The following is a 19,156-nucleotide window of genomic DNA, read 5'->3' as shown; positions in this document are numbered from 1 at the left end:
CTATTTCAACGTACCTGTCCTGAGAAGTGCCAAGGGCACAAGGGTAAAGACTGCAGTGTAGAAAAACTTGAGTCCAGAAAATCTTAAACTTGCATTCTTACCTGTGGTACTTTTGATGAGGAACTGAGAGAGACTGCTGCTTGTGGGCTCTGTTTTCCCCTCATCAACAGTAGGGTTACAAGGTGGAACCATCTTGCTGGGAGTTCTGAGAACACATTGCAGCTTGTAGAGCACTTTGGACTTCGCTGTGTGTTATGACCACCACCATATTAGCATTGGCATGGCACCAAGAGAGAAGTGAAGTGCCAGTAAATAATTACATTACTATAATGGCATGTTTTTAATGTGTAGTGATCTCTGTGATCAGAGCTGAAGCTATTTATTCTGGCTTGCCTTTTAATTTAGATATGTTCTGTCACTCTAAATATTTACATTTACAAAACTGAAGGTTGCCTAAACTTTAGGTTCACTGAACTTTAAAGGAATTATTTCAGAGCCTTAAAGATTGATATTTTTCCCCAGCATTATTTTATTTAATCTACTTTAGTCTGTCCTCTTGAAGAGTCACTCTGCCATTCTCTCTGAGAATAGAGACTAAAAGTCATTAAAGCAACTACCATAAAGTCAGTGAAATGAGTTGATTTTAAAGAAGGTGACCTCATGAACATATAAAGTCTTAATTTAATGTCTTAAGTCAAGACTTAAGATATAAACACTGACCTGGAAACTAACTTGTACTTTGAATTATAAACATGACTTTCACATTGATGGAGTGTACAGTGTAAGCTCTGAAGTTGCTAACAGTAAGAGAAATAATTTTTAATTCCTTTGTGTTATTGACTGTTTCGTAATTTCCTGAGTTGTTAACAGGGAAAGGCTAATTTTAGTGGCATTCAAATATCTGTGTTTCAAAGAGAAAGTTCAGACTTATAAATGCATATTAGGCAAAACAGCAAGAAGCTCCAAGGTGCAGGTAGGTGATAATCCTGTGCATGGGTAAAGTTGCAAAGCTGGAATTCCTTTTAGTTGATTTTATTCAGAGACTAGTAAGGCTGACAGAGGTTGCAAAATCTCTAGTGACTTTTCTGATTTCTTTTCCTTTCTTCCCCAGCTCTTTGTATTTATTGTATGGCTTTATAGACAGCTCCAGACAAGCCAGGGGTGAAGAGATATGCTGCTTTCTAGTTCAAGGTGTAGTACTTTCAACACTAGTGGTCCAGTCTACTGTTAGCAGAGGACCTATCAGGTTATGTGCATTGACATAGCTATAAAGAAGGTAGTTCCAAAGTACTTTCCTACCTAGTGTTCCAAGATCATGACTCCTCTCATGACTTTTCATGAATTCAATATAGCAGAGACTGTTTTGGTATCCATCTGGTGGTATATCCGAACTCCTCCTATCCTCACAATACATCATGCAGACTCATGCCAGTTGTTTGTGCTAATGGTTATTTTTGCTCTCTCTTTTTAAAGATTTAACCTCTGGGACAGTGCCCCTGCAGATATATTCAGGAGACTTGATGGTGGGAGCAACAAGTGTAACTTACCATACTGACATGGAGGAAATCAGCAATCTGTTGGCGAATGCAGCCAACCCTGTACAGTTCATGTGCCAGGTAAGGACTTCAGCAATCAGCTGCTTTGGAAACCAGATCTTTCAGAGGATAGACATAAGCAGGCATAAGCAAAAGTGCTTGCCATGAAGTATCTCGTGTGAAATGAAGAAATGCAAGGTTATTTAGGGATTTTTACCTAACTCTAATATCCCCTTTTATTGAAAGCATGGGTGTTTTTTCTGTCTTTGGAGCACATAGCTGACTAAGGTAAGTCAGGTTATCAAACTAAGAAAAAAAATGCGGTCAATCAACAGCTACATTTAGACCTTGATGACTATGAAAGGTTGGAATGACAGAACTTGATATAACAGAAAGTACCATAAAGAAATAAAATGTTTTGGAATTGGTACCTAGCCATTATTAAAAAAATATATAAATAGTAGAAAAGAGTCATATTAGCTGGAGGAAGCAGAGTAACATAAAATGATTCATTGATTCTTAAAACTTGCTTTTTCAATACAGTCACTCAGTTTTCCTATTCTGTTTTGCCCAGTTGGGGTACCTGAACCCTATTAGAGGGGTAAAGCTTGCACAAGGAAGTTTTCTACTGTGTTGTCCTGTTGCCTGCCTGCATGTTCCTGATCTGCCATGTAGTGGAACCCCAAGTTAATCACCAGGATACCTGGGACAGAGGAGACTGTGTTTCCCTTGCTTTTTAGTTCAAGTTGTGTAGCAGTTGGTGCTGGTTGATGCCTCTGCTTAGGGAGTATGCTTGCTTCCCAGTGGTAACGAACCAGTTCAAAAGCCAAACTAGCATGTGTACAATTCAAAGTGGACTAGTGCATACTTAAAGCAGGAGTGACCTTTCATTGGAGCACTTTCAGAAGTAAGTGTATACCTGCCAAGTAACTAGGAAGCAAGTTTTCTGTGCTTCCAGTTGCATGAGTGACTTTCTCATTGTGCTCTGTCCTGTGGAGTATACAGGTCTCATCTATTGAGCTTGATGATACTGTTTCTGCACCAGGAAGCTATCCAAGTTCTTTGACTTGAACATTTCTACTTCTTGTGTTTATACCTACTGTTTTCTGATTGTGTTAAATAATAAAGACAACATATAAATCTCACCTTAACCAAATCTCCAGACTCTACCAAACAAAAGTTCTTTCAATTTCTCTGGTAGGCCTTTAAAATTGTGCCATACAGCATAGAAGCCCTAGACAAGCTATTGACTGAGTCTCTCAAGAAGAACATTCCTGCCAGTGGTCTACACCTGTTTGGAATCAACCAGCTGGAAGAAGAAGATATGACAGCAAGTAAGTTTAAAGATGCTTGGCTTATTTTTTGGTTTTCTTTGTATCAGTTGTTTTACCTTGAAGCATCTTAACACTGTAGTGAGTGGTACCTGCACAGGCTGTCTCAAAAACCTTGGATCTCAGCCAGGAAGCTAAATTTCTGATGATGTCTTTAGAAAGGGAATTGCCATTTGCGTCAGGTGACCCTTTTTTATTACATGTATAATTCTCACTTCCCTGCACTGTGGCAGATGCTATATAGACAGCTTCAAACCAGAGTGAAAAGATGATGCTCCCCAAATGTCTCCCTGGTTTTCTGCTTTGTTCTTTTCTGTCTCATGTGCCTTTTTTCCACAGCCCAGTCCTTTTCCCCAAACCCCATAACTCGAAGATACACAGTGGGCACTGAGCAGTTGAGTTGGTATACTGTCTTTTTGTTATGATGGTCTAAGAAAGAAGTCCTTGCAAATCTGTGATGCTACATACATTTAAGCTATTACAGTGCCATATTCCCCACTAAGGTTATAGGACTTAAGCCTGGAGATACACGAGATAATTTGTGTAGTTGGCTTGATTTTGAAACCATATATATACTTCCAGGGATTTCACAGCTGCTTTGGTCTGTGTGTTTGCTGTGTCTGTTTCTCACTGGCTCTGCTGCTACTAGAGAAAAGCTTAGCTTCTAATTGGCTCCTGTTCTCACAGATCAGAGGGATGAGGAGTTGCCAACACTGCTTCACTTCTCTGCAAGATACGGGCTGAAGAACCTTACTGCCTTGCTGCTTACATGCCCTGGAGCACTGCAGGCCTACAGCGTAGCCAACAAGTATGGCCACTATCCAAACACCATAGCAGAAAAGCATGGCTTTAAGGATCTCCGCCAGTTCATTGATGAATATGTGGTAAGAAGCTGAGCTGTCTGCCTCGTCCCACACTGGGTGCAGGCTCTGGCACAGAGCTTGGCACTTTGTGTTACTGGAACAGGAGTGATGGGGTGATAAAGTGTGTTGTGGTAGGGTGTAGAACACAGACATCCAGCCACATTGAAAGCTTTCAGGCTGGAGGGTTAGGTGCATCTCTGGAGCCAGGGAAATTCCTGGGGCTTTTGCACAGAGCAAGTAAGATGGAAGCAGAGACTGCCATGCTGGCTTCCATTCCACCATCCATCTAATGAAGTTTCTGAGGAGATGTGGTTGGTGCCTAGTGCATTCTTCTAGTTCTGATATTGGGAAAGAGCCCCTTCATCCAGCTTACTTTAGGGAGTAATATGGGAACAGAATATGTTTGGGAAGATACAATTTGAGGTGCTCTCTTATTAGCTATAGTATGGGCAGGATTGCTTACTAGCTCATTCACAGCTGATCTGTGTATTCTGCCTGTTCCAGCTGATACCCATTTCTCCCTACATTGATATAGCTGTCCATTCCCTATTTGTTCTGTCAGGGATCACAATTCACAATTCATTTCTATTTGAGCTAACCCCACCTCCAGAAAACACACTCTGACTTTTCCAGATTATGACATGGACCTGACTCCAGCTGCACCAAGCAATTGTTTCTGTGTAATACTTGGGTATGCATAGAGTTTCTCCTTTTGTTTCAGTTTGAGCTGTTTCTGGCCTGTATGCTTCAAAATAACAAGAAACTCCTTGATTCAGGTCACATTGACCACATCTGAATTCTATTTGCTTAGGTGGAAAAGTTGTGTTTAATTGTCCTTAACATTGTCTGAGCGCTGGTGATAGATCTGCCAGCTTTAGTATGGTTCTGCCAGCCAATTACTGAAGTGTTGAAGCTCTATTTAGGAGGCATGGGTAGTTCTTGGACTTGGGCCTTGCTTCTTGACATTATACATTAGAGCTAAATAAAAGTCATTCCATATTCTGAGATCAGGAGGGCTGCAGAAACTGTAAATTGTGTGATCACAATCTTTGCATCGGGGTAAGTGCGAGATGTGCAGGAAGTCCTTCCAACCTCTCATTGCAGTACTGTGCTCCTCCCATATTCTCTCCACCAGCACAGTGACAGAGCTGTGTTAAGAGCAGGTCCTCCTTACCGACCTGCTGAAGCTGTCAGTGCAGCACAGTACAAAGCACACAAATCACCTGCAACAGTGTGACTACTGCAAGGTAGTGGCTACTATCAGTAGTATGGATGTCTGAAAATTTCATTAAAACCCATTACTCACCTAATTTTCTTTCTGGCAAAGGTTCCTCTGCACCTCTGTAAAGCATTGCATGAACCACTGGCCTGACACATTTTGACTGTGGAGGGAAGCATGTGTAGACAGCTTTGACACACATGCCCTGTGGATTGAGGGCCCATGAGTCTGCATTTCTGGATGGAAAAATATCTTTTAGTATTGCAACTGTTAAGGTGGTGCTTGTGACATAATTGGAATTTGGGAAGGAGGATGGGATGAAGTTTTACATTTTGCTTCCTTGTGTTGTGATTTGGTGAAGTTCTGCCTTCCCCCCCGCTCTGTGTTGCAAAGGCATAAGAAAGGATTCTGCTCTCCTGTGAATCAGAAGTTGTCTGCTGTGAGGTTTCCTGTTAATATCACAGAAAAGGGTCTGTGTACTCCCACTCTGGGTGTTACATGCTGCTGCTAATGCCAAGAAACTGAAACTGAATCTACATCAAAGCTAAAACTTTGCTATTTTGCAGGTGCTCTGCATGTGATAAGCTTTGCTCCTTATGGTTAGCTATGTGTACCCCAAAATAGCCTTTGACAAGCATTTGTATTTTTAGAATGAGCTGTGCTTATGTTCTGGGAGTTTGCAGACATTGGGTAGGACATGAAAGTGACAGGGTGAGAGGGTATAATGGCTACTCAGAACATGTCAGCAGCCCTTGTTTCACCTTTGTTACCTGTTAATACAATATAGATCTCAAAAGTTTGACCCAGACAGCTGTAAAGGGGATTTAAGTCACTTGAGAAGCCTTAATCTTTGGGAATGAGCTGTCTTCAGAGGTTTTTTTCTATCACTAATGGCAAAGTGAAGTATCTTTTGCTTGCTTTTATTCTCTAGAGTCTTTATTTAAAAGACACTTAAATTTTATTTTCTTGCCCTCCTTCCTCTCCAGGAAACTGCAGATATGCTAAAGAGTCACATTAAGGAAGAGCTGATGCAAGGCGAGGAGGATGAGTCTGTATACGAGTCCATGGCTCATCTGTCCACTGATCTGTTGATGAAATGTTCCTTGAATCCAGGCTCCGATGAAGAGCTTTATGAATCCATGGCTGGATTTGTCCCGGGTGCCCCAGAAGATCTTTGTATGTATATTCAGAGTTACAGAATTATGGGAAGGTTTGGGTTAGAAGGTACCTCTAGAGCTCACCTAGTTCAAGCCCTCTGCAATGGGCAGAAACATCTTTAGATCAGATTGCTCAGACCCATCTCTTACACACAATGGCACCTCAGTTACAGCTTCTCTGCTCTCACCACAAGGAAACTATGCTGCAGTTCTAACATTGGCTGACTGACAAAATTGCTCTATACCTTTTCTTAATTGATAGTGTACAAGATCAAGAGCTGTTTCTTCAGTGTTTCGAGGACTCCCTGAACCCTGAGCAAATAAACTAACATATGGAAACGAGACTAAACTTTCTACCGTGCCCTGCTTTTTCCTCCTGAGGACTGGGTACCTAGGAACAATCTGACACTGACAGAAAAGAACACTGTCAGATGTGATTTTACTGACAACTGGGAAACTGAAAAACAAGAGCTGAGATTCTAGCTCAACAACTTGAGAGCAAAAGAAAGCAACCATCTAGAAATATGTGTACCAAAAAGATTATAAGTGAAAAATCATTTTTCTAATATGATTGGTTTATTGCTAAAATCAAAGAGCTATTTCTGATAAATATGCATATGTTTAGCTTTTTCACTATTGCATTAATATTCAGTGAAGCCAATTGAAAATACCAAATTAAATACCTCTATTAAGCAATTGTAAATTTGCTGTTCTTACTCACCTGTCTGTTTGGTCTGACTTAATCCCACTGATCTATTTTATATTTCCCATAATTAGCATATAATTTAGCTTCTTATATTTTAAGTACTTCCTTAAAGTTACTTAAGGACTTCTAGTGTTTCTGCAGTTTTTAAGTGTGCTGCGTCAGAGGAAAAGCTTTCTTTTTGAAACACTTCTGTGTATGGGCTATAATGGTCAAGGACTGTTTTTCTCCTCTTTTAGATTAAATTATACTATAAAACACATTTTTGTTGATTATGAAGTCCAGAAGACTGTGTTGGTTCTTTCCTTGAAATCATAAACTCCTTTCTGCTAAGTATTGTTGGCCACTGCAGGGATAATTTTGCTATGAAAACCAGGATTATTCTGCCTTCAGGTAGAGATAAGCTGTAAATCAGGTTGGACTTGAAAGGAACAAAGCTGCTGTTGTTTGCAGTAATGAGTGAGAGTTTCTAGATGGTAGGTCTTGGTAGGTCTGCCTGTAATCAGTGCACCTCTGAATGGGTTGATTGACTAAGCCTGTGGAGGGTTAAAAAACAACCTCAACACTACTAAGCCAAACTCCTCTTCTTCCCGGCCTGAAATGCCCAGATCTCCCAGAAACTATGCACAGAGTTTTGCAAATTGAGCTCCCTGTAATTTAGCACTTTTGAAGTGGACTCTGAAAAGCCTCCCTTTCCTGCTTCTTCTGGAGTTCTACTGTGTTGCTTCTGCACACAAAGTTCCGCTGCCTTCCATTCAGGAGTCTTATTGAAATTCTGTTTTTCTTACCTGGTCTGCTAGTCTTTGCCTGAAGAATATTAACAGCTTGTCTGAACAGTGCTTAAAATCTACCTGTATTATAACAGATAAATTTAAATTGGCACAATTCTCAGCACTTTGATTCTCTCTGGGGGTGCTGGCTGGTTTAGAGCTGCCATCACAAATAAAGGATTTAAGCTTTTGTACTGACTTGAAGGTTTGTGAGGATGGCTCACTAGGGAATCATAACTAATTTCTCTTGAAGTACTTTTTCTAGGAATTACCTGTATGTGAGTAGATACAGCTGTGGTGTAGAGGAAAATACCTTGGCTATTTTAGGTGTAACCATACTGTGGCAGTGTGCTCCTTTATTGTGATCAAGATGTGCTTCCACCACAGTTTTTCAGAGACTGATCAAAGGAGGGTTAGATACCACAGGGTCCATTTTTCTGGTAGGAACTTCTTTGAGAATAAGGTAGCAGAGGACTGAAGCCATTGTAATGAGTTAAAAGTATTACATATTCTCACATGTAACCCAAACTATCTAGTTTACATAGTATTAGATCTATGACATAGATCTCAAAAATTCTACTTATATCAATAAGACTCAGCAATCCATCTATATCACTCTCGTTTTTAATGTCATTGGCACATGGTTACCTAGCATTTTATTTTAGTTTTAAGATTAGTTTTAGCATTGTGATGTCCACCTTTTTCTTTAAAATCAGAACTCTTTATGTCAAAACACTCAATTAACAAAGTATCTTATTCTTTGCTGTCAGTCCTTTCTCAATACTGAATTATCATCTGACCCTCTAAACACTTTCCAGATCCAAGTGATTAACTCAGCCAACTGTTTTGACTTTATTCCAATAAATAAAACAAACACTATCTTACATGTTGTCATGGGAAAATTGCCTTTAATGTCTTGTTTTTCCAAGCCACATGGTTTCCTCTCTGGAGCACTGTGCAGAGGTCAAAACTTTCACCTGGCCAACACACACTCAAGAACAGCTAAAACTCAATGCCTTCTTGAAACCTTGTCAGAACTTCTCAATAGCATTGTTAGTCACCTCAAGTGTAAGCATCAGGCAGCTGGAAAAAATTTGTGCAGAATGGACTGAACATAGCAACTTAGAAGCCTTTTCCAAGGAAAATGTCTGGTCATTTGCCCATCTTCTTTGATTGTCACACTATAAAGTAAAGGTCCAGTTTATTATGTCATATTATATTGTTCCATGTATTGAAGGCTATAATTAACAGATTCATCTTTCTGGTGGTTTTTTTTTCAGATGTAGAGATGCTTCAATCCAAACCAGACACTTCAGTTGCTGGAGATGAAGTTTCTATAACTACCAAAGACTCAATGCTCCGCAAGTTTTTAGAAGGTGAGACCTATTTTGAGGGAAGGATGGCAGTAGCACAGTTAAAGCAATTAAACAGAACCTGAGAGTTCTTCATGAACTCTTAAGGATAGAAGATAGCCCATAGAGTTTGCTTTTTTCAGACAAAGGACTAATTCTCTATAGTACTTTGTAGACTATCATACATAGCTTTTGGAAACCATTGGTCTGTTTGATTTGTTCACTATTAAAGTATGTTAATGAACTGAAATTAATTAAAATTAACTGTTCCTCAAATTCTTAAAGAGAGTTAGTAGTTTTTTCACTATTTCTTTAAAAGAGATGGTACAGGCATAATGGCAAACAGTTACATGCTGTATGTAATGACTTTATCAAGTCCTGTCATGAAGGTCTTTGGTACATTTAGGGCACTGCAAAACTGGATGGTTTTGCTTGTGAAATTGCCAACTTGGTAAGAATGTGGTACATAATGGATCTGGAGGGAAGCAGTGTTCAGTGAAGTGGCCAGGTTGCTATTCTTACAAACTCTGCTCCGTTGTAGGTGGTAGCATGAATGCACCAGATTCTGAGGAAGGAGGTAACGAGCAGTATGGTGAAGATGTATACTACTCAGTGGAACAAGACCCTTTTCCACAGGAAATGGCTAACAGACCTCCAGTTCCTGTTCCAAGACCAGAATCTAGCTCTCCACAGCCAGACAATGAGCTGTACATCTCCAAAAGTGAGTTGGTTACCAGTGGAAATGTAGACCAGTAAACTGTAGAATGGCATTGACATGGGCTCCATTTGCCAAATATGTGCCAGGATCCCTGGATTATTTGACTCTGGAGCTAGGTCACCGTTGGGATCCAATTCTGTATCTGTTTTTTCATCTTTTGCCTACTCTGAATGAGGGGATGTTATATCCCAAGATCTTAGCCTAAGCATAGTATGGTACAAAAGGCACCCCTGACTGGGAAGAAATGATGATGTTTGGTTTTAGATTAGAAAGCTGAAGGATAGTTTTATTAAAACTATTCTATATGACATAAATATATTATTTAAAGAGGGACTATTTTATTCTACACATATATTATGTACTTATTAACTAACAAACAAACTTGTGGCTGCCTGTTGAGAGTTCAAGACACAGCTGGATTTAATTGGTCATTGAACTCAAACAACTTTCACTAGAATTTAATCAAGTAATCACTTCAGGTAAACAATCTCTATACCAAATTCCACATGGGGAAAACAAAGAAGCAGAGATAAAGATTGTTTTCTCTTCTTCTCTCTGTGCTTCTCTTGAGAGACAGAATTATGTCTCTCTGTCCAGAGAATATGAATGCCACAAGCTTGCTCTTGATGAAAGTAGTATCATGACAGATTACCCCCAAATGGAATAAATAAATCCAACTAAGTAGGAAAGATCCTGATATTATAAGGACACAATCAAGCTAGTAATTGAGACATTGCTGATCTGTAATGCTATCATTGATTCAACTGCATTTGTACAGGACATGATTTTATACCTCAGTACCTCCCTCTGAGGTGAGGTTTTATTGAAATTGAAGATTGTTCCTCCTAGTTCATTAGGCAACTTTGGAAATCTAGGTCATATATCGTGAACATTCTAACAAGAACCACAATGACATGTGAGAGAGTAATTTCAGTGACCTTTCCCACTGTGACAGGACTATGGGAAATCATGTCCAGATTTCTCTTAGAGGTGGCTGAGCCAAATTCTTTGTGGTCAGTAGAGAGGGAATTCTGCCATAAAAATCTTTTTCTTCAATGGACTTAAAAGGGTAACAGAAGCTGTAAAGCAGTGTAGAATTGTGTATGCTTGCCATATTCATTCTTGCTATTTCTATCTTCATGGGATGCATTTCAGTATCTAAAGAATGTTTCTTTTTGCAGTTTTTGCACAGAAGGCTCAAAGACCTGAGAATCTTTATGTCCCTAGAGGAAGGGTTAAGAAAGGTAAGGCAGAAGTTCACCCTGAAAATCCTTTCAGTAATCCAGAAGCCTATCTGTTATGGTAGCTTCATTTGTGTGAAATATGACAGAATAGACTGATTTGCAAAGTTATGGGGATAACTGTCATCTATGAGTGACCTAATCTTTTTGACCATTTGTGACACTGGAAAAATTTATAAGTGCAGAGTGTGAGGGGAGCACATCTCATGTCTTGGGAACTCTTCTTTATGTTACGAATGAGTTTTTAGTTTCTGGGCTTAAACTACACAGATTACCTAGATAGAAACTAGCTTTGTGGCTGCTAAGGTAAAAGCTCTGTTCTGTGAATTGCTGAGGAAGCATGGCGCTGTAAGGAATGTTTTGTGCTCTTTACTTAAATTATGTTTTTAAGACCAGAACTTTCCCTGGGATATATTTGTGTATGAGGCTACCTCTCAGCTGGGCTTTTAGACCTGACAAATACTAGGATGGCCTAAGAAGAAAACAATTCTTAGGAAACACTCGGTCCGTAATACTTTTTCCCCCTTTTTTTCTTTTTTTTTAATGCCTGCCAGATCAAGGGAACTCGATCTCTTTGTATTCAGTGAGGAAGGTAGATGCACAAATTTAATAATATTTTTGCTGGTGCTCTCTCCTCAGAGACAATAGTCAGGCCTGTAAGAGACCTGTCTCAATCAAGTATATATGATCCATTTGCTGGAATGAAAACCCCAGGTCAGCGGCAGCTGATAACATTACAGGAGCAAGTGAAAATGGGGATCCTCACTGTGGATGAAGCCGTACTTCATTTTAAGGAGTGGCAACTGAATCAGAAAAAGAGATCAGAATCCTTCCGGTTCCAGCAGGTACAGACTTATGCTACTGTTTAAGAAATATGGCTGTCTCTCTAGGTATATATCACAAGCTTCTCAGCATGGGTACACTTTTTTCCTGGTTGGAACAGGAAGACTGCTAACAGCTAACAGAGTTTTCTCCTGCCATGGGAGAGCTGTTCCCAATAATCAGCAGACAGTTTTACAGATCTGCTTGTCTTGCAGTAATATTGTCAGGTTTTGAAGATCTGTATACAAGGAATTGGATCAAATCCAGTTGGCTAAATCACCTTTCTAGAGGTCACCTAGTACCTACCTGCTGGCAGGGGACTTCTGTGATGAACATTTAACTTGTTGGTTCTCATCCATTTCAGATCAGTGAAGGCTCTGTGTCCCAGATGATGTTTTGGCTGTAAAGCCCTAGTTGGTAGATGATCTGATTTCTCCAACTGTTTGTTGATGGCTACAGGACTGTTCATTGCAGCTGGGCAAGGTCTAGCAACAGTCATTAGTAAAAGCAGAGTGTTTGGGTGCCTTAACAGAAAGAGGGAAACAGTTGGCAGCAGTGACATAATGACTGGTGGAACTATCAGTTATAGTTTAAGATTTTCATTCTCAAGTTAGAGTGAGGCTCCCTCTTTAAAACCAGTGCCTGCTTCTTTTGGAGCCTTTTGTTCATGCTGTGGCAGTCTGGTCTCCAGTGGGTGACATTGTTTTGGAAGTTGTCAGAACAAAGGCAAAGCTTTTCTCCTCCTGATTCTCACTTGGAAAGGTCCTGTCTACCCAGAAGCAGTCGGAGGAGTCCCTTCTTCTACCAGAGAAGAACACAGTGCTATTTAAGTAAATTGATGTAGAAGAGATGAAGTGGCATGCTCTGTGCCCCATGCCATGAGTAGTTTTCAAAGTCTCTGCTCTGAATTTTGCTTCAGCAGTTGCTTCCTCTGCTTTTCAGGAGTGTCCTCCTCTCAGATCTGTACATATTTCCCTGATGAAAAAAAGTTGTCTTTTTTCTCCCTATCTTTTTGTACTGTAAGGTGTAATATGCTGCCACACAATGGTAAAGAGTCTTTGCTCCCAGTTACATTTCTTCATCGGGGATATCCTGAATTCTGAGTTGTACCTTACACTCTAGGATGCATGGCAGTCTTTTATGTCCCTGCAGTCAGAATAATCTGTTCATTAGTACAGAAAGGACAGTGCAGTTACTTGATTGTGGGTCTTGTTTCTGTGCCAGTGTCACAGCAAAGAGAAAATACAGGGGGCTGTAAACCCAATTTGCTGCTTATGTGCAACTGCCTGTATGTGACCTTAACATGCATCATGAACATCAGAAAAAAACCTTGGCTTCTGAAAGGCACACATGGGTTTCTGAAAGGAACAGATTAAAACCTGTTGACATGGTTAGGATTTCAGCCAGGTCTAACAAGCTTTGTTACAGCTTGACTGCAAAGTTAGCTAAAATATAATACTGGTTTTGTCAAAAAGCTGCTCATCTTCCCTTATCCAAAGCCCTGAAAATAATATCTTGTGGTGTTTTTAGGAAAATCTGAAACGTCTACGAGACAGCATAACCAGGAGGCAAATAGAGAAGCAAAAAAAAGACAAAAGTGCAGGTAACAGTCTGTGATACTGATGTTCTCTGGTAATGAAGCATCTAACCATATTAATAAGCTCTTCAAGCAGATATGTGTCCATGTGTATTGTGGTTCTATGATATTTTAATATGCATATCCATGTGCCATTTGGCAAAAACTTAGGGAAGTTGCTTTGCTCCTCACTTTCACAGCCAAGAAAAGGATGCCCCCATCTGTGTGATTCATTCATGTACAGTTATGATTATCTTTATGCAATTGTGTTTAACTCTGTCCTTATGTGCAAAACTCTCTCTTGGGGGCTATAATCACATAGACCTTTCTGAGCTGTTCATTTTCCCTTCCAGATTTGGAAATTACAGTACCCATTCGACATTCTCATAATACTTTGGGGAAACCAGAATGTGGAATATATGAATACACCCCCAGGAGAAACGTTTTTCCACCAAAAAAGGAGTTAAAACGAGGAGACTGGAAAACAGAAAGCACATCCAGCACAACAAGTAAGCAACCACTGAGCATCACTGTCCCTACTGGAAAGCTGGATGGAACACACTTCCCACACCTTACCCTGGAGTCAACCCAGGGGACAGGACTTTTGTTCCTGAATCCCAGCACTGACAATGCCACCCCAAACCTTGCATGCCTCAGACCAGCTGTTCTCAAAGCTGTAAAAGCAATTCCAGGTGTGCATCAAGTGGTTTGGGCATCTTGTGTCTGCATCTCTGCAGGAGGAGAACCTGAAAGCTGAGTGAAAGATTCTCTTGAGCCCTTTTTTCAGTTCTTAAAAGTAGATGACAGCTGCTCCCTTATTGGAAAGGATGCTCCCATGCTGTGACTGCCAGCAGGCTGAGTGCTCTTCTGGCCTGAAGGGCTGGAAACCAGTCTCTACATGTTGTTTCTTCAATTGCTTTACATAAAGGACAGTATTTTTCATTGGTAACTGTGAGACCTCTTGAGTGACTTGGGCAGTCTGCACATTTTTGTCTTTGCTTTTCATTACATTTAATTTTTGCAAATTAAATCCCTGCATTCTTGCTCTTACTGCAGACCGAGCAATTCCTGCATAAATAATTTGGGATCAGTTGGGTCCTTTGAAAGGAAACCTGACTTCCTGTGAGGTTACCACCTTTGTGACTCTTGGCAAGATGCAGCTGGCATACATCCAGAATAGGTGCCAGAGGCAGCTGGCTGAGGCAGTAACTTGCATACAAGCACATGTGAGAGAAGCATTAACAAGTCTGTAGAGCTCTCTGTATGCAGCCTGGCACTCTTCCTCAGGTGTGATGGTGAGAATGGACCCTACTACAGTATTTAGCACTCTTAAGTGTTGCTGTTTGTACCAACTGGTGAGACTTACAAAGCTAGCAGGGAGGGACTGCTTCTTAGGAGGAAACCTCTCTAGCCACCAATTCAGTGTACAGGTTTCTGAATATTAGTGTCCCAGTATTTCACAGCCTTATAGAATGCAATCTATTTAGGACTGAAACCAACCAGAGCAATGTAGGATATGTTTGTGAGTTGCTGTCACCTTTGGAATTGGCATGACTGATTGAAGAAACTATACATACTCTGAGTCCATGACAGTCTAATGGGTTTGCATGGATGGGTGCTGAAGGTTGTTTGAACAAACTTGGTTTTAGCTTGGAAATAGACTAGGAACATTCCTGTGATGATTGAAGATTGTTGTAAGAGGGGGTAGTAAACAGTTATTTATTTGAAGCAATAACTCTTTAAGTAGTAACTCCAGGAATGAATATGTGACAGCACTCAGATGGGGACTGATAATTTAAAGGTACATAAGTGTTGGGTGTGTAACCTTTGTGAAAATATTTGCCTGACTTTCCGGATGATATTGGCATTGCATCTTTTCAGTAGATTATGGTTGTGAGATTTTAACCAGAAGACTGGATAAAGAAAGATAAGGCAGAAATGTTCTAGAAAGAAAGCATAATTTAATGGTTTGGTCCTGGTATTTCATTGGTATGAAATGCTGTTGTTTGGATCGCAAATATATTAAAAAACCAGTGAAAATAAATTAATCTAAACAAGAATGAATTATATTTGCAAGAATCAAGCATGAGGTTAGAAAGAGCCCTGAGTTAGGGATTTGCAGTTAAATCAGCAGGTTTTTTTTATTAATCAGTTTTTCTCTTGCTTCCTCCAGGTAGTGCAAGTAACCGCTCCAGCACTCGGAGTATATTGAGTGTCAGCAGTGGGATGGAAGGGGACAGTGAGGTAAGCTCTCACCTCTGCTATGTACTGCTCTGCTGTCCTTAGGTACATGCTTGTGTTTTCATGCAGAAAAAAGGGCTCAGAGCTGGCATTGCATTTAGAGAAATGCCACAACTGCTTATGTGAGGATACTAAGGACCAGATTCTGCTGTTCTGTAAACATTTCTCTTCATTTTGTAGGACAGTGAAGTCCCAGAAACAGCAAGGAGCCGCAGCCCAACTTCTCACCAAGTAGAGAGGCTTCCTTTCCCAGAAAGGCCTCCCAGAGTGCCTCCTCGAGGTGCAAGCAGGTAAAACTAAAATGCAGCTCAAAATGTGTGCTTTCAGTGAATCCTTATGGAAGCCTTGCACAGAAAGCAAGGCAGTTAGCAAAGGCAGAAAGTGAGTGTGTTTTTGAACAAAATCTACCAGACTGCTATCTGTCAGCAGACACTGTTAGGAACTGTAAGGTCATTGTTTCTCATCTACGTGTGGAGGAATATGTTTCCTAGTTGGTAACAAGGCTGTTGCAGTGCTGTCCCTGTGGTTTATGCACAGCGAGGGGCATAGTAAAGCGCACAACACTTGCCATAGAGAGACTGACCCAGGTGGAGTTACATCCTGCCCTTGGCAGAGATTTAGTACTTGCCACTCCTGAAAATATCCTCTTGGAACATACAAAGTGTAGTTCAGGGAGAAGTTCTTTTTGTCATTCTCTTGGACTTTTTCTTTTTGCAAAGTTCAGATCTCTCCAAAGCATGTATGTTTACATGTGTTACTGGCCTCAAAGAAAGAACTGCACTGGTTTTATAAAAGGTGTTGAGAAGATTTGGATAATAAACTTAAATAACTTTTAAACATTCCTTTAGTCCAACCAGTGAAAATCTATGAAGTCTATTCTCCAAAAAGTTATCTCAGTACAGATAATAGTAAAATTCTCCAACTCTTAAAGCAGTAATTGCCACTGTGTGGGGGCAGCAAAGTCTGTGTTGTTGGCTTGTCTTTGGCAAGGAAATAGCTGGAATTTATCTGCAGTTAGTTTGAAAAAAGGTTTTGAATCTTTTGATCTTTTCCTATCACATCTTCATTTCAGGAGAAAGCTACCATACTATAAAAGTTTTACTCCAAACAACTATTATATCACCTCTTTGCAGTAATAGTAGAATTACTGCAGCTTAATGACAGAAGAAATAGCTTGGACAGGAACAGTGCCCTGGCAGCTTGGCATCTGCTCTGTTGCTCAATCAGGCTGTTTTTCTTCTTGGATGACTACTGATTGTACAGTATGTTTACATATGATGTTATTCCAGAACTCTATTTTCTACTACTTTTACATGCATTTTCATTATCTGTCTTTTTATAGGCCTGTAAGCTGTGAAGGCTTTTATCCTCCACCTGTGCCCCCAAGAGGTCGCTGAATCTCTCAACATCTGTGGAATATGAGACTTTTTTTGTTTATATATGTGTTTGTACAGATATTTTTTTGGGCTGCGTTAAATTATTTATAAGTGGGACCCAAATAATTTCATCCGCCCTGAAGCTCTGGTGACTTTCCCCATGATTTTCACTGGGACCTTTTGGTGTTCTATAACTTTTTTTTAGTTGGAAGAATTTTGGTGCTTTGGGGCTTCAAGAAAAGGTATCATCATTGGGTAGAACATTGTGTATCTTGGGAGCCCTGCACCAACATGAAGATCCCATTTGATCAAGAAAGCACATGTGTCCTTTTAGGAACTAAATCCTGATAAGCATGGTTACCAAACCTCAGTATGGTGTATCAGGGCTTGACTGGAAAACATGCTTAAAAAGTAAAGAAAATAAGATGTTTGAAAAATGCTCATTACATCAGGAACAGGTGAATGTACTACTGCTTGGCATAACATTTTGGATACGATTATACTGACCTTTCAGAAGGTGTAGCAACCCCCTTTAGCGATCATTAAACCATGGGGGATGAGAAATTGTCTTCAAGAATGTATTTTGCATACAGCCTTGAAAATGCCTTTCCTTTTCCTGTTGGCTTCCTGAAGAGGACAGACAAGGCGTTGTGTTTGTTCTATTTACCATGAAAATTCCTAAGACATCTGGTAAGGGACCTTCTGTATCCCAAACAAACTGTGCTTAAACCTTTTTCAGGCAGGGTGTTACAAAATCACATGACTGAGCTCTCAAATTAGAGAAGGACTTGGTGGCAGTGCTGTGTTCTGTGTCTCTTATATGTGGTCATTATGCAGCAATATGAAGGCATTTCACTTCATACTCTGGAACAGTAGTGAGTCTCCAATTATCAGTGCACACCTCTCACAAATACCAGCTGTATTTTAGCTGGCTGCAGTGGGAACAGCCAGCCTGAGGCTGGACTCTGCTTGCTCTACTGTCCCTTTCTACCAATGTGAATCTGCAGCAGCTATGTGCAGCCCTTTTTCTGAACGAGGGCTTACAAACTTAAGGAGACTTCCTGGTCTGGCTCACTTCCAGACCTTGAAATCTTCTGTGCATCCCAACCCTTGAGAGACAATTTAAGGTTCTGGTTGTGCATGAGTGGCACAGATGGGAATTTGCAAGATAGCATTCAGGGTAGAGAATTAAACATCATTGCATACTTGGTTTTCAGGGATGAAGAAATGGGGTAATGGCTTGAAAAACAGACAGATCTGTATTAGGTGATCCCTCAGGTATAGGTAGAGCTTCTGTCTGATCCTGTCAGCTCCCCTTCATCTGTAGGAGAGCAGGTGACAGGGTTGCAGTTCCTTTCTCTTGCAGGGTGGCAAACCCAATGCATGAAGCTGCAAAAGTGACAGCAACCATGACTTGACCAGCACTGAATGAAGATGGAGAAGCCCCTGCTGCTTTCAGGGATGTCAGAATCTGTGGTATTGATGATTCCGAGATTGTAAGAAGTCTCTGTATTTCTGCCCCGTTGCCAAAGAAGAAGCCATAATTCGTCTGTGCTGTTTTCAAGGTTGTTTATTCTTGCTTATCTCTAACATGTTCTGCTGCCCTGCCACAGCTCTGTCCTGCAGGGCAGCATGCGGGGCTCTGCCCCTCAGTGGGATGTTACAAATATTATATACCAGAAAATACTTGTGCTATTTACAATAATGTGTCAATATCTATCACCTACGTTGAACAGTGTGTCCCCAGCATGGAGGGCATGAAGAAGGAGAAAAAGGACAAAACACACCCAATTTCCTCCATCTTGTCCCCTTTGAACCCCTAATCTAGAAACCTAAAGTTTCACTTTTGCATCCATGCCACACTTAATTATTATTCATATCAAACACTCAGAGCTTGTATTTCATCCTGTAAGATTGAAAACTCTTTTCCATGGACAGAGATCTAAGACAGTGTCTCTCGGGGCTCTGTCCAGGGGGGTTCCTGACCTCTGCCAGGGTCCCAGGCCCTCCAGGGCAGCCAGAGGGAAGCCCTGGATTCCCCCACAAGGATATAGGCATATGCTAAATATCACCTATACATTAGGCTCATAGGATTTGGGAGCTTCCAAATGCAGTTCATAAATCCTCTCCTTTTGATGGCAGAGGGATGCAGGTGTTGTGCTTTATACACAGCACAACAGATACAGAGGTGTCCTTTCTTTTTTTTTTTTATTTTATTTTTAAAGGAACCTCAGTGTTGTCTCCAGTAACTG

The 19,156-nt window shown here is 40.5% G+C and overlaps 1 protein-coding gene across 2 annotated transcripts in view; it reads left to right on the top strand.

The window, feature by feature from the left end:
- Positions 1–16,983, top strand: part of PIK3AP1 (phosphoinositide-3-kinase adaptor protein 1) — a 33,991-nt gene extending 17,008 nt beyond the window's left edge. For both annotated transcript variants that reach the window (XM_030275950.4, XM_072931025.1), the window contains exons 5-17: positions 1,474–1,616; positions 2,737–2,869; positions 3,554–3,750; positions 5,935–6,124; positions 8,859–8,954; positions 9,472–9,651; positions 10,830–10,892; positions 11,529–11,734; positions 13,242–13,314; positions 13,641–13,796; positions 15,461–15,531; positions 15,709–15,818; positions 16,871–16,983. In XM_030275950.4, the coding sequence (XP_030131810.3) occupies positions 1,474–1,616; positions 2,737–2,869; positions 3,554–3,750; positions 5,935–6,124; positions 8,859–8,954; positions 9,472–9,651; positions 10,830–10,892; positions 11,529–11,734; positions 13,242–13,314; positions 13,641–13,796; positions 15,461–15,531; positions 15,709–15,818; positions 16,871–16,925 (1,673 nt within the window). In that variant the 3' untranslated portion in view covers positions 16,926–16,983. The remainder of the gene's footprint in view (positions 1–1,473; positions 1,617–2,736; positions 2,870–3,553; positions 3,751–5,934; positions 6,125–8,858; positions 8,955–9,471; positions 9,652–10,829; positions 10,893–11,528; positions 11,735–13,241; positions 13,315–13,640; positions 13,797–15,460; positions 15,532–15,708; positions 15,819–16,870) is intronic.
- The last annotated feature ends 2,173 nt before the right edge of the window (positions 16,984–19,156 follow it).

The sequence above is a fragment of the Taeniopygia guttata genome, chromosome 6 (genome assembly GCF_048771995.1).
Source record: "Taeniopygia guttata chromosome 6, bTaeGut7.mat, whole genome shotgun sequence".
Lineage (NCBI taxonomy): Eukaryota > Metazoa > Chordata > Aves > Passeriformes > Estrildidae > Taeniopygia > Taeniopygia guttata.
Note: the sequence above shows the minus strand (reverse complement) of the source record. Positions and strands in the feature narration are given on the sequence as shown.